Raw genomic sequence first — 12,025 nt, 5'->3', positions numbered from 1 at the left:
CATGCAGCTTGTGGGGATAGGTTAATTGGATAATTCAAATTGCCACTAGGTGTGAATGTGCGAGTGAATCTGAGTGTGAATGGTTGTCTGTCCCTATGTGTTGGGATAGGCTCCGGCGCCCCCCGCGACCCTGAAAAGGATAAGCGGTAGCGAATGGATGGATGGATGGATGAACTTGGAAACAAGCACCCAAGAAGAATAACCTTAACTAAGAATATCCAAGTTTTCCAGCAAAGTTTATGTGTTACTAATACAATCAAACATCACTCATTAAAAGTTTTCCAGCTCTAAATAAAACATGCAATACTTCAGCTGCTTTCCTGTCTTCCAAGGCAAAGCTAGCTAGTCAGAGCTAGTTTCTTGCTAGAGCTAGCGAGTGCTGGCTCTAGCAAGAAACTCATCATTTCCAACTGCTCACTTAATGAAAATTTCAGAAGAAAAATGGCGTCCTTGCTTTCTGTGTCAAAGCTGAGCTGTACCTCAGTATAAATTCCTCAGAGAGAGCGAGAGAGAGGCATGGGAGAGAAGTGTGTTTTTTGTGTGTGTGTGTGCCTGAGGTTAATGATGCTGCCCTTTACTGTTATGACAGTAATGATCACCAGAGTGCAAAGCACATCTGGAAGCCTCAGATCACACAGTGTAGCAGTAAGGAAAAACCATAAGGGGAGGGGTAAGATGTGTTAATAACGCACTACAAAGAGGGGGGAAAAAACTGATCATAGCAGATCTACGTCAAAAAGAGACATAATTTATCACACAAGAGAGGAAACATGGCCCGTCAACTAACAGACAGGAAGAGTAGTAACACAGTTTCCCAAGCTCTCTTTTTTTCTTTTGTATGTACTCAGTTTATTTAAATCCAGGTTGAAGACTCACCTGTTCTCAGCTGCATTTGAATAAAGCACCAAATCCACACTTTAAGCTTAAATTTCAAAACTTACATTTAACTACTGATTTTATCTACTGTTCTGATTTTATCTGTTTTGATTTTATATACTGTTTTGTTTGTTTGTTTGTTTGTTAATTAGTTAGTTAGGTTATTTGCTTGTTTTAATCAATTTTAAATCATGCTTTTTATTTGTTCTTGTTTCTAATGTCTCTGTAAAGCACTTTGAATCACCTTGTTGTTGAATTGTGCTATACAAATAAACTTGCCTTGCCTTGCCTTGTATGTGTTAATCATATAGTGTGATGATCTGACAGTCGTTTATATCCATTTTGAACTCGCTCCACTGGGGTGTTTAATTATTTGTTGGCCCTGCAGGAAATTTCCAACAGTTCACTCATTTTGAGGCAGAAATATCAAGTTCGCAAAATGCTACTAAATACTATTATGCTACTAAATATTTTATTAATAATATTTTAGTCGCTTGCTATAACGTGGTTCACCTTTCGTAGATTTTTTTTTGTTTGTGTGCAATTTTGCATGCCTTTTGTTTTGTTTTTTTACAGTGCATTGTGTTCTGCATCCCGATTGGCTGTAGACCATTGTCAATCAATCAATCTCGTGCTGTGTCTCCTGTACAGTACAGAATGTGTTCAGCTTGTGAAATTTACATAAATCTTCAATCGCTAGCAGTGTGACTTTGAAGTGCTGCACTGTATGCTTGTAAGTTTTCTCCCCAACAAACACAACAATGTCGGCAAAATGTTTTGCACAGTCAAAGGACCCGTGGTAGCACCCAAAACGGTGGAGGAAGATGCTAACCATTGCACACAAAAAGTTGGGATTCTGGACATGCTAAAGGAAAGTAGAAGTTATTGTATTTTTCGGACCATAAGGTGCATTAAGCGAAACAAAACAGTCAGGTAAGTCAAACTTTACTCAACTCATTCTTCTTGCTTCTTCCACCTCCGTACCAGTGATTCATTAATGTTGAATTCTCTAGCAGCTGCTCTAGTCGCATGTTTTGGACCTAAAACAGGGTTTGATCTTTGGTTTCATTCTATAATACTGGGCTTATTTTTCTACAAAGGTTTGAAGTTTGAGTGTTTAAACAAGAATGAAAATTTTCATGCCTGTCTGAGAAAAGTGTATAAAGTGTTGTGAGGGGTTTTACAGCCTTAAAACATAATAATTTTAAAAACGAGGGACCACTATAATACTACATTGTTTTGCTTTTCCGTCCATCCATCTGTGGCTTGGGAACAACTCACTGTCCCCACCAGAAGAGCTGGAGAAGGTGGCCCAGGAGAGATGTGTTGGCTTCTCTCTTAGACTGCTGCTTCCACAACCCGAACCCAGACTAAGCAAACAATTTAAAAGTTTGTTAAAATAAATAATAAATCTATCCATCCATCCTCTTCCCCTTATCCTTATCGGGGTCATGTGGGGCTGGAGCCTATCCCAGCTGTCATAGGGCGAGAGGCGGGATGCACCCTGGACAGGTCGCCAGTCATCAATCAAATATAAAACAAGACTATTATAGGCACAGCTATGCGCAGTAAATGCTAACATTAGCTTTCTAACATGCTCACAACAGTAATGTTGATGTTTAGCTGGGATAATGTTGAAAATTCTGCCATCTGAACAATTGGAGCTCACTTAGACACTGTCCTCTTTCCAGTGCCTGTTATTTTCTGCCCTGGTAGTGACCCTAATGACTACAGTATCCATGACACAAATGCACAGTAGCAGCTCTATCACAAACTGACATGGAGCCTCAGTGATCACAGTCAGTCTCTTTTACAAGCATGCCTGCAGGACAGACTCCAGCAGACTCTAAGTACAGACATTACAGCATCAGTCACTTCTTGGAGGAAGGAGACCGTTAAAGTGAGAGAGATTAGAGGAGAGCAAAATGGAAAAAAGTGTGTTCTTCATCAATAACTGTCTAATTTCTATTATGAAAGAGTTGCTTTTTGCTAAATCCTCTGATTCCAATGTTGGGACTTATATTTTTAGCACATCTATCAAGAACTAATAGAAATAATAACATGGCTATGTGTTTTCTTATCTTATAGTCAGAATGACTTAGAATCTTCATAAATATGTCAAAATGAAGGATATTTCTTAAGTACATCAAATCAAATCTCTCCATGTGAGCAGGAGAAAGAACACATTCACAGATATGTTCAGAGCAGAGATCGACTTAATTGTTATGCATACATTTATTTATTTATTTATTTAGGACAGTGCATGTTAATGAACATAAATGTAAAAAAAAAAAAATTACATGAATGTAAACATACCAGATTATAGTCAAGGGCTAATTTCCATCTGTTGTCCTCAAGCATAAAAAATAGACATAATAATTCATAAAAATTCATCATTCATTCATAATAAAAACTCCATCACCAAACGTACACATACGCACCATTCTGTTCCCAAATAAAACATTAAAACTATACAACTCATGTCTTGCCCAAGGACACAACGACCGAGACTGTCCAAGCCGGGGCTCGAACCGGCAACCTTCCGATTACAAGGCGAACTCCCAACTCTTGAGCCACGATCGCCCCACGAGATACCCAAAATAGAAATATTGGAATTGCTTAGAATATGTTCCAGTTGCTCATGCTTTGGTAACATACTGCGAATGTTAATGTGTCCACATAGAAGCCCCTTTGGTTTATTTTTAGTGTCCCAGATTAGTTTAGCCTGATTAAATGTCTTGCAGATCTTTGTTCCTCTGTAAATTTTAATAGCAGGATTTCTTGTCCTTTTGTTGACAATGCTATGAGCATTTAATGATGAGAAACCCTTTACTGGAGACTGTAGTTTGGGTACAGCAGGTGGGGGCCCAGGCAGCCGAGATGGGGGCCCAGGCAGCCGCGTTGGGGGCCAAGGCAGCCGAGGTGGAGGCCCAGGAAGCCTAGGTGGAGGTCCGAGCAGCTGAGGTGTAGGCCCAGGCAGCCAAGATTGAAACCCAGGCAGCTGAGGTGGAGGCCCAGGCAGCTGAGGTGGAGGCCCGAGCAGCTGAGGTGGAGGCCCGAGCAGCTGAGGTGGAGGCCCGAGCAGCTGAGGTGGAGGCCCAGGCAGCTGAGGTGGAGGCCCAGGCAGCTGAGGTGTAAGCTCAGGCAGCCGAGATTGAAACCCAGGCAGCCGAGTTGGAAACCCAGGCAGCCGAGGTGGAGACCCAGGCAGCCGAGGTGGAGACCCAGCTAGCTGAAATGTAGGCCCAGGCAGCTGAGGTGGAGGCCCAGGCAGCTGAGTTGGAGGCCCAGGCAGCTGAGTTGGAGGCCCAGGCAGCCCAGATTGAAACCCAGGCAGCCGAGGTGGAGGCCCGAGCAGCTGAGGTGAAAACCCAGGCAGCTGAAATGTAGGCCCAGGCAGCTGAAATGTAGGCCCAGGCAGCTGAAATGTAGGCCCAGGCAGCCGAAGTGGAGGCCCAGGCAGCCGAAGTGGAGGCCCAGGCAGCTGAGGTGGAGGCCCAGGCAGCCGAGGTGGAGGCCCAGGCAGCTGAAATGGAGGCCCAGGAAGCTGAAATGGAGGCCCAGGCAGGCCTAGGCTAACTAGGCTAATTAGTTGTAGCCAGTCCAAATCACTGATGTTTGAATTTGAAGTTTCAGAATCTCCAGCGACAGACGTGGTATATTTGATTGTTCATGTTTACCTGGGGGTGGTCTAGCATGACCACAATCCAAGAATCTTGTGAACAAAAGATGTTGACTCCATTTGGCTGGGAAAGTGGTATAATTATCCAGCTTTCTTGGACATGTCGAACTCCACAGAAGATAAAAATGTATAAAAACAAAAAGACAAGTTGATGTCAAGATCCAGGGGTTTTTAGATGGTTTTTTGGCAAACGCACAGGACCTGCCAAGCTGTGTGTCTGCACCCTAGCAGCCATCTTGTTCTCCAATCTGGAAAACCAGATTTTTTCGTTTTTTTTTTAGATCAGACACATATCTATAGTTCATCTTTCTTATACAACAATCTGACTTCAGACTGATTACTGAAAATACCCCTTGACACCCCTGACCTGAAAAATTCTCAGACAGCGCATTCATCTGAAGAAGGGAAAAAGGCTTATACTCATGATAAGAGTATAGATAAGAGTCAGAGGAAACATGGATACTGAGTATTCTTTGCCTTGCTGTAATAAAGGAGTATCACACATCGCACTTAAGCGCCTGAGAAAATCATACCATATATTTAAAAATCAGCACGTCTGCACGTCTGTTGTCAGTATGAATCTACGTGCTCGTAGTTCATGGAGCGCTTGCTCTGTATGTGGCCCGTGTTTATAATTGCTAGCAGGGCACAAGAGTGCGGGTAAGAAAAAGGGCACCAGCTCATTCTACAGCAATACCCTCCTGCTCATGATAAGAAAAAGCTTGTAGAGACTGCCCTTTAAAATTTTAAGCAGTGTTGCCCTGGAGGAGAGATCAATTATGAGAGAGAAGGGTCATCAGACCAAGACGGGCCAACATGGTTAAATATGTGCAGAAATAATGGATGGATAATGAAATTAAAACCATCCACCGTCTGTCACCTTGATGCATGATTGAAAAGCTCGGCACTGAGTGGTGGCTGCTGTCAGTCAGCAGCGCAAAGCTGGCTGACGCACCTTCGCTGAGATTCTGCCTAAAGACGTGTTGTCCTTGAGGGAGGGTTATTTTTTTCTTTTTTGCCCACTACTTTTGTATCGTTCTCTTATAAGCTTACAACAATGGATTGATTAAGGATTTATTCTCCTTATAGGAAGTGAATGGAATAATTAATTCAATTATGTCTGCATTGTGTGTGTGTGTGTGTGTGTGTGCCAACAGCTCTTCCTGAGGCTGCTGGATAATGACATATTAATCCTCTGGGCTGGGATCTTAACTGTGCTTCAGTGAGATATGCTTAAAATGAACAGGTTTAATAGGAATAGCAGCTAAGGCGTATTAAGACAAGAAACTTAAGACCACTCACATTGGCCTAAATCCATTATTCTAAAAGAAAAGAAAAGAACAAATAATAATGCTCTTATTTCAGAGCTGTGGAAGCCAGAGATGCTTGACATTTAAGATAGTAAAATTGATTTATCTATTCTGCGACTTCTAATTCTAACCAAATGCACAAATCTGAACTAGGCTGCCAATTTTTAACCAGAGGAAATCAGAAAACCCCCATAATTTTCTGTATTCTGGTCTCCTACCTGCTTTCTTGAACCTGTCCAGCAGGTTTTGCCTGACTGTCCTCTGCAGGTTGAAGTAGTCATCCTCTTCATCAGGACTCTTTAGGTACAGGGGAATGTGCTGAAATATCAGGATGTGTTTGGGTTTAGGTTCCTAAATGGAGACAGATGTGAGCGTTGATTACATCACAAGATCTCTAAAGACAGAAATTCAAATGATGTGCCCACATGGCTTAAAAAGGCTCAATCACGCTGGGGTCATGCCATCCTACCGTAGAAGAGGAGGAGGATGCTCTGCTCAGCTGCGCCTCCAGCCAGGCCTCCTGAGCCTCCCTCAGCTCAGGGCAGGCCGAGGCGTCGAAGAACAGCTGGGAGTTCAGAACCAGGCAGAGAACTCCGCCCACCTGAGACGGCAAAAGTGTGAGAAAAAGAAAACAAGAGAGGAAAACAACAACTTGAATCATTTCCCATTTCATCTGCCGTCCCTACACCCAATTTAATATTATATTCCTATAGATTATCCAAACCTAACTGCTGACAATAAAAATGTTGGTGAATGCGCAGTGGCAAAAACACTCCAACCATGCAGAATTTTAGCAAAATACCTCTGGCATGCATTTTAAACTACATGTATAAAACTCATTAGCCATGTCCCAAATTGCAAGGCCTTTAAGGAACCATATACTGTCCATATACTATGCATTCTGGTCTTATGTTAATAAGACTCTAAAAAAACTTTGCAATCCTAATTAGTAATGCTTTTATGTTTACCAACTGTGTGCCCATGGCACCACATCAAAGTTTGTTATGTTACCAAGAAACAGTTGCTATAACTGAAATATGCATCGTCACAAAGCTCCCTTGTGCAACTTCTGGTAAAAGAGGTCTAAATGGCCACCATAAAAACTGGACCACACCGTGATATACATATATTTTTTAACTGCAATATCAAAGTACAGGGAAGTCTAATGCACAAAAGTAGTCTAAATGACATTAGCTATACATGCTGAGGAAAATAGAACCAAAACATATTTAATGTCACACACCAAAACAGGTGCAGGGTTTTTGGTCCTTTGCTATTCTTAATCCTGTGAGAGCAGAGATGGTGTTCGCAGGTACCCGTCATTATAATATTCCATTCATCCAACAACCACTGCTACAGGCTGCTACTACTAATTATGGTTTGTGTCTGCTTACCCAGAAGCTGAAATAGTCATCCCCCCACTCCCTGCAATACTGCTCCACTGTGCTGGGAGTGGGGGTGTTACCCAGGTCATGGTTTCCACTGACAAACACCAGAGGAATGGAGGGATCGGTCCCCTTCAAGGCTGCCTTCAGATCTTTCTCCTGACCTTCTCTAAAGGGTGTACCTAAAGGAAGAATAACAGAAAACCTATTGTCAACATGGCATGTGTTACTGTCACACATATGATTAAAGGTAACATAAAACCAAACAATTTACGACCTGGACCTAAAAAAACAGATGTTTGATTAAGAAAAGCATTCTACTGTATGCGGGTGGAAATGAGCCAAAGACAGCCTAAAAGTGTGAATGAGGACAACGTGAGAGTGAGAGAGAGATTATATGGATGATGATGAGAGCGCTCAAAGGATGATGAATGCTCAGTACAGCTCGACTTCATATCACCATGGTTACTGACATGATTAGTGGTGCTCTGGCGGTATCCTCTCGGTCCACATGTTGCAGGCAACAGCTGTGTAGACCGCTTTCCAGATTCAGGTTTGTGAAGACATACGAGGCTATTTGCTTTAAATACACCTCCCCCCCAAAAATTTTAAAAGTGCTATAAGCCTGGAGTTCACAAAAAGGGTAAACATCCAAAAATGGGTAATGTTCTGAGCCAAATTAATTCAATCCCAGAGTGTATAAAGGGCAGAGAATGGGTGACTCTCAAATCTATTTATAACTTTGAATTTATATCAAACAAACCCATCAGCCCCTGCTCTTGTGTTATCCCCGGTCCTCTCTCTCTCTTCCCTCTCATATTTCTTTTCATTTTTATTCATCTGAGTAATTATTTTACTGGCCTAGTTTTGGAGCAAATCTTTCCTCGGATATTTAGATAGGGCTCATTACATAAGAGCCTTTCCCCAAAGAACATCTTATTCGTGACAGTGGGAGAAAGTGTAGAGTTTAAGAAACATTAAAAGGGAAAACATGGACTGACGTTTATACAACGCTCTTCCAATCTTACTGACCACTTAAGGTGCTTTGTAGACTGCAAGTCACATATCGACTTAATCTACGCAACAAAAGCACGTTATCTACCCTCAACTACGGCTAATTTAGAGCTAATTAACCAAACATTAATATTTTCAGACTGTTTGAGGAGGTATTCAGAAAGGTGCCAGCCAGAGTTTGGACCATACGCTGTGAGGCAACAGTACTGCCACTGGACCACCATGCATCCTGGAGCTGTCACTTGGTACTCCTCTGCAGGTAAAGCTTCCAAACGTAAAATATCTGATATACTTGTTGTTCATGATCATGGAGTGAATAGTCCTTTTGGTTGGGCCCACTTTCATAACATCATTATAGTACCACTAGTAATACTTTCAGTTTTCTTTTCTTTTTGCGGACATGGTACTATTGACCGTGTAGTCAAATTACTTCTGAACTATTGAACAGCAACACCATGTCGCTGTGGATGAGTGCAGGTGGAGAGTTTGACATTTATTTGGAATTTAATGCTAAAATGAGTCCAAATTCAACTGTAGCCCACTGAGCTTCCTTGTAAGTATGCTAGATTTTTATTCAATGTTACTCACCAAAACAAATGAGTTGTTAGTTTTGCTCCAAGATAGAATTTAATTGCCATCCTATAAGATATTCCACAACTATCACGAAAACAAGCAAAAAATTTAATTTGTGCGAAACACAAATGACATCAAAATAATTTAGTTCTGCATGAATAAAACTGCCTTACAAATTATCAATAAGTAGATAAGTGGTTTTTCTCTGATGCCAGCACAAACTCAAACTTGCTTTTTTCGTTCCCTGTTGACCTGATATTTTCAAGTATAATCCTGATGAAAGGAAATGACAGCTGAAGCCACAACAAAGCGGATTAATTATTTCACAATATTTGACCGCTGCCACAATTACATACAAACAAAGGCCGTCTCACTAATGAAGTTTAGATGAAAAACCGGGGGCGCAAAGATTGTTAGGCAACTGTTCCAGCTGATAGCACTCTCTGCAACTTTGCTGCTACAGACAGATTACAGTACCTGATTTTCTTCGTTTATTTACAAGTTTTAATTTGCATGAGGTCATTTTCTTTAGGATTGGCGAATGAGAATCAGTCTACTGTATATTTTAGCACCATGAATATGCCCCTTAGGAAGGTACCTGACCTTGTCAGCTGCTCCAGTGGATTTGCTCAGTGGAATAGCAAAACATGTTTATGCTTGACATCGCCTAAATGTGAATACATAATAGGTAATCAAGGGAGATTCCACATTAGATACAATTGATCTTTCCTCTGTGTGTGTGTGTTGATGTTGCATACTCTTATCTTCGATTACAAATGCCAAAAAACAGTTAGGACGCTTTACAAAATGTAAATAAAAACAATGTCATTCACAATAGATTATTCACAACACATCCAATGCAACTACATATTTAATCCCTGACATATCCTAATATAAGAAAAAGTGCAATTTCAACAGCAAGTCTCAGTTTTGCTACGTGACAAAGAAATGCTGCTGTAATAAATGAAAGAAATCTGTCAGCATGTCTTTTTGGGGTTAAATTGTAGAAGATAAAAGGTGTAAATTTACAGAACAGGTTTTACCGTCAGAGATGCAAGCTTTTTATCTGAATGCTAATAGCAAGTCAGCTAGTCTCTCTCCTCTTAGACCAGAAGACGCGGTGTCCATGCTTTCCAGTTATCCGCTTTGCCTCGGTCCATTTTAAATGAGTTTGGATCTAGTCAAGACAGCAGTGTTTCTGGATCATTTTCACATAAAGCTTCTTCTTTGTATGATACAGCCTTAACCTGCATTTGTTGATGTTGCAGGAAACTGCTCACTGACTGAGCCTGCGCACAAGATCACGGGAATACACTTCTGATTTTCGACCCTGTCAATTATGCACAGAGATTTCTCCAGATTTTCAGAATCATTTGAGGACATTATGCTCTGTTGATGATGAGAGATTTCCTTCATTTGTAGATTCAGTTTTTCTCCAAAGTGGTGAACCTCTGCCCATGTTTACTTCAGAAAATCTCTGAGATGCTCTTTTTTTATACTCGATCATATACTGACATGTTAACAGTTAAACCAATTAACTGTAAAATGTTCCTCCAGCTGTTCCTTTTTAGCAGCACTTACTTTTCCAGTCTTTTATTGCTCCTGTCCCAATGTTTTTCAGACGACTTGCTATTATTGATATTTTTCATGAAGCAGTAAAATGACTCAGTTTAACCATTTGACATGTTTTCTATGTTCCACTGTGAATAAAATCTGCGTTTGTGAGATTTGCAAATCATTCCATTCTGTTGTTATTTACATCTTGCGCAGTGTCCCAACATTTCTGGGACTGAGGTTCTATCGAGCACTTGAACAGGCTTGAAAATGTAAAACAACTGATAAAGTTTGTACAGCTAACTTTATAATTGAGTACTACTTCAAGTTTCCACCGCTGTTTTGGATTTATTCGACACTCGCGTCTGTCTGGAAACCTCATCTGTCATGCACGGTAGCAGATGCGAGAGTCGAAATCGGAAAAACGCACAGATTTATGAGGTGGTGCAGAAATGGAGGCTTTTTCCAAATATGTTGTAAAACATCCAGTGTCTCTGTGAGACCGGAGAGAACGACAACAATAGTCGAAAAATGTTGACGTCTTCTGCCCTTTGAGATTGACTGTCACGCTGTGCTCGACTACCCTATGCAACGTTCACACTTATCAAATGTACTGGATTTTGGGCTCAACAACAGCATCTAGCCACACTTACGTTTCTCCTGATAAATAAATGTGAATAAATAGCACTGGTTGCGACACACAGTGGCAGGGACGCTGTGCTGCCTTCTGCTTCCTCTCACCACCACCTGCCTGCCCTCAATTACAGCCATCTGTTGACATAGTACAAGCATGAATCAACAATCTCTGTGACACAGCTCGAACCAATCCTCATCCAAGCCCCATCTGCATTTAAGATATCTTGCTCCAGCTAACAGTGATGTGTTGTGTGAGTGACTGCAGTAAGATAAGAGGCCCAGTGAAACAACTGCAGCTCGTTTGGATGAAGATGTGTTGCTGCACTTGAAAGGAAATTATTTTTAAGTCACAGATGGTTTTTTCTGTCTGTAACAGCAAACAGGAACAACCACTGTGTCCTTCAATAGACCACAATCTCTCTCTCGGTTATTTAGTGTAAATCTTAATTTAGAATTATCTGGTTACATTAGCCGTGCATTACGTTCTTCTTCACTTCCCTTTTAATAGCACTATATGTAATTTGCCCAAATGGACGCATAAAATATGAAAGAAGTGGTTAAAGCAGATGTGTTGTGCATCACTAAATGAAATAAATGATAAGGATTTTTCATATATAAGAAATAGCGAGAAATTCCATTTCATACAAACATTTTTAACGCCAGCACTGTCTTGCCCTACTTTCCTCCCTGCAATATGCAGCACATGTAGGGTATACGCAAATAAAAACACAATGCTGCTCTCCACTCCCCGTGGGGCTCTAACTGAAAGGCCTTGTTCACTTAATGAGATTGCAACACTGATTCTTAAAACCTGACAGGAGACTTTGGCAGGTTCTCATTGAGCCTGTCCAACACTGTAAGCACTTCTCTCAATTTCCTTTAAAGACTGGCTGTCGAAGCTGCACTGAGTCCTCAGTGCCTGGGGTCTTGCTGTTGTATACATTTTCTACACTTGAACAACTGTATTTTGTGGCCTCTATATTTGTGACTAACTC

At 41.2% G+C, this 12,025-nt stretch overlaps 1 protein-coding gene across 1 annotated transcript in view; it reads right to left on the bottom strand.

Moving 5' to 3' along the window:
• The window catches only part of cpped1 (calcineurin-like phosphoesterase domain containing 1), a 53,517-nt gene that overhangs the window by 22,251 nt on the left and 19,241 nt on the right, over positions 1-12,025 (bottom strand). Inside the window, exons 3-5 of the mRNA XM_085283946.1 lie at positions 7,263-7,435; positions 6,338-6,469; positions 6,087-6,219 (exon numbers count right to left, since the gene is read on the bottom strand). Coding sequence (XP_085140072.1) covers positions 6,087-6,219; positions 6,338-6,469; positions 7,263-7,435 — 438 coding nt within the window. The remainder of the gene's footprint in view (positions 1-6,086; positions 6,220-6,337; positions 6,470-7,262; positions 7,436-12,025) is intronic.

Source organism: Mchenga conophoros, linkage group LG8 (genome assembly GCF_057382185.1).
Source record: "Mchenga conophoros isolate Kocher_MC1m ecotype Shallow Benthic linkage group LG8, M_conophoros_male_GT1.1, whole genome shotgun sequence".
Taxonomy (NCBI): domain Eukaryota; kingdom Metazoa; phylum Chordata; class Actinopteri; order Cichliformes; family Cichlidae; genus Mchenga; species Mchenga conophoros.
The sequence above is the reverse complement of the archived record's forward strand: the minus strand, read 5'-3'. Positions and strand labels throughout refer to the sequence as shown.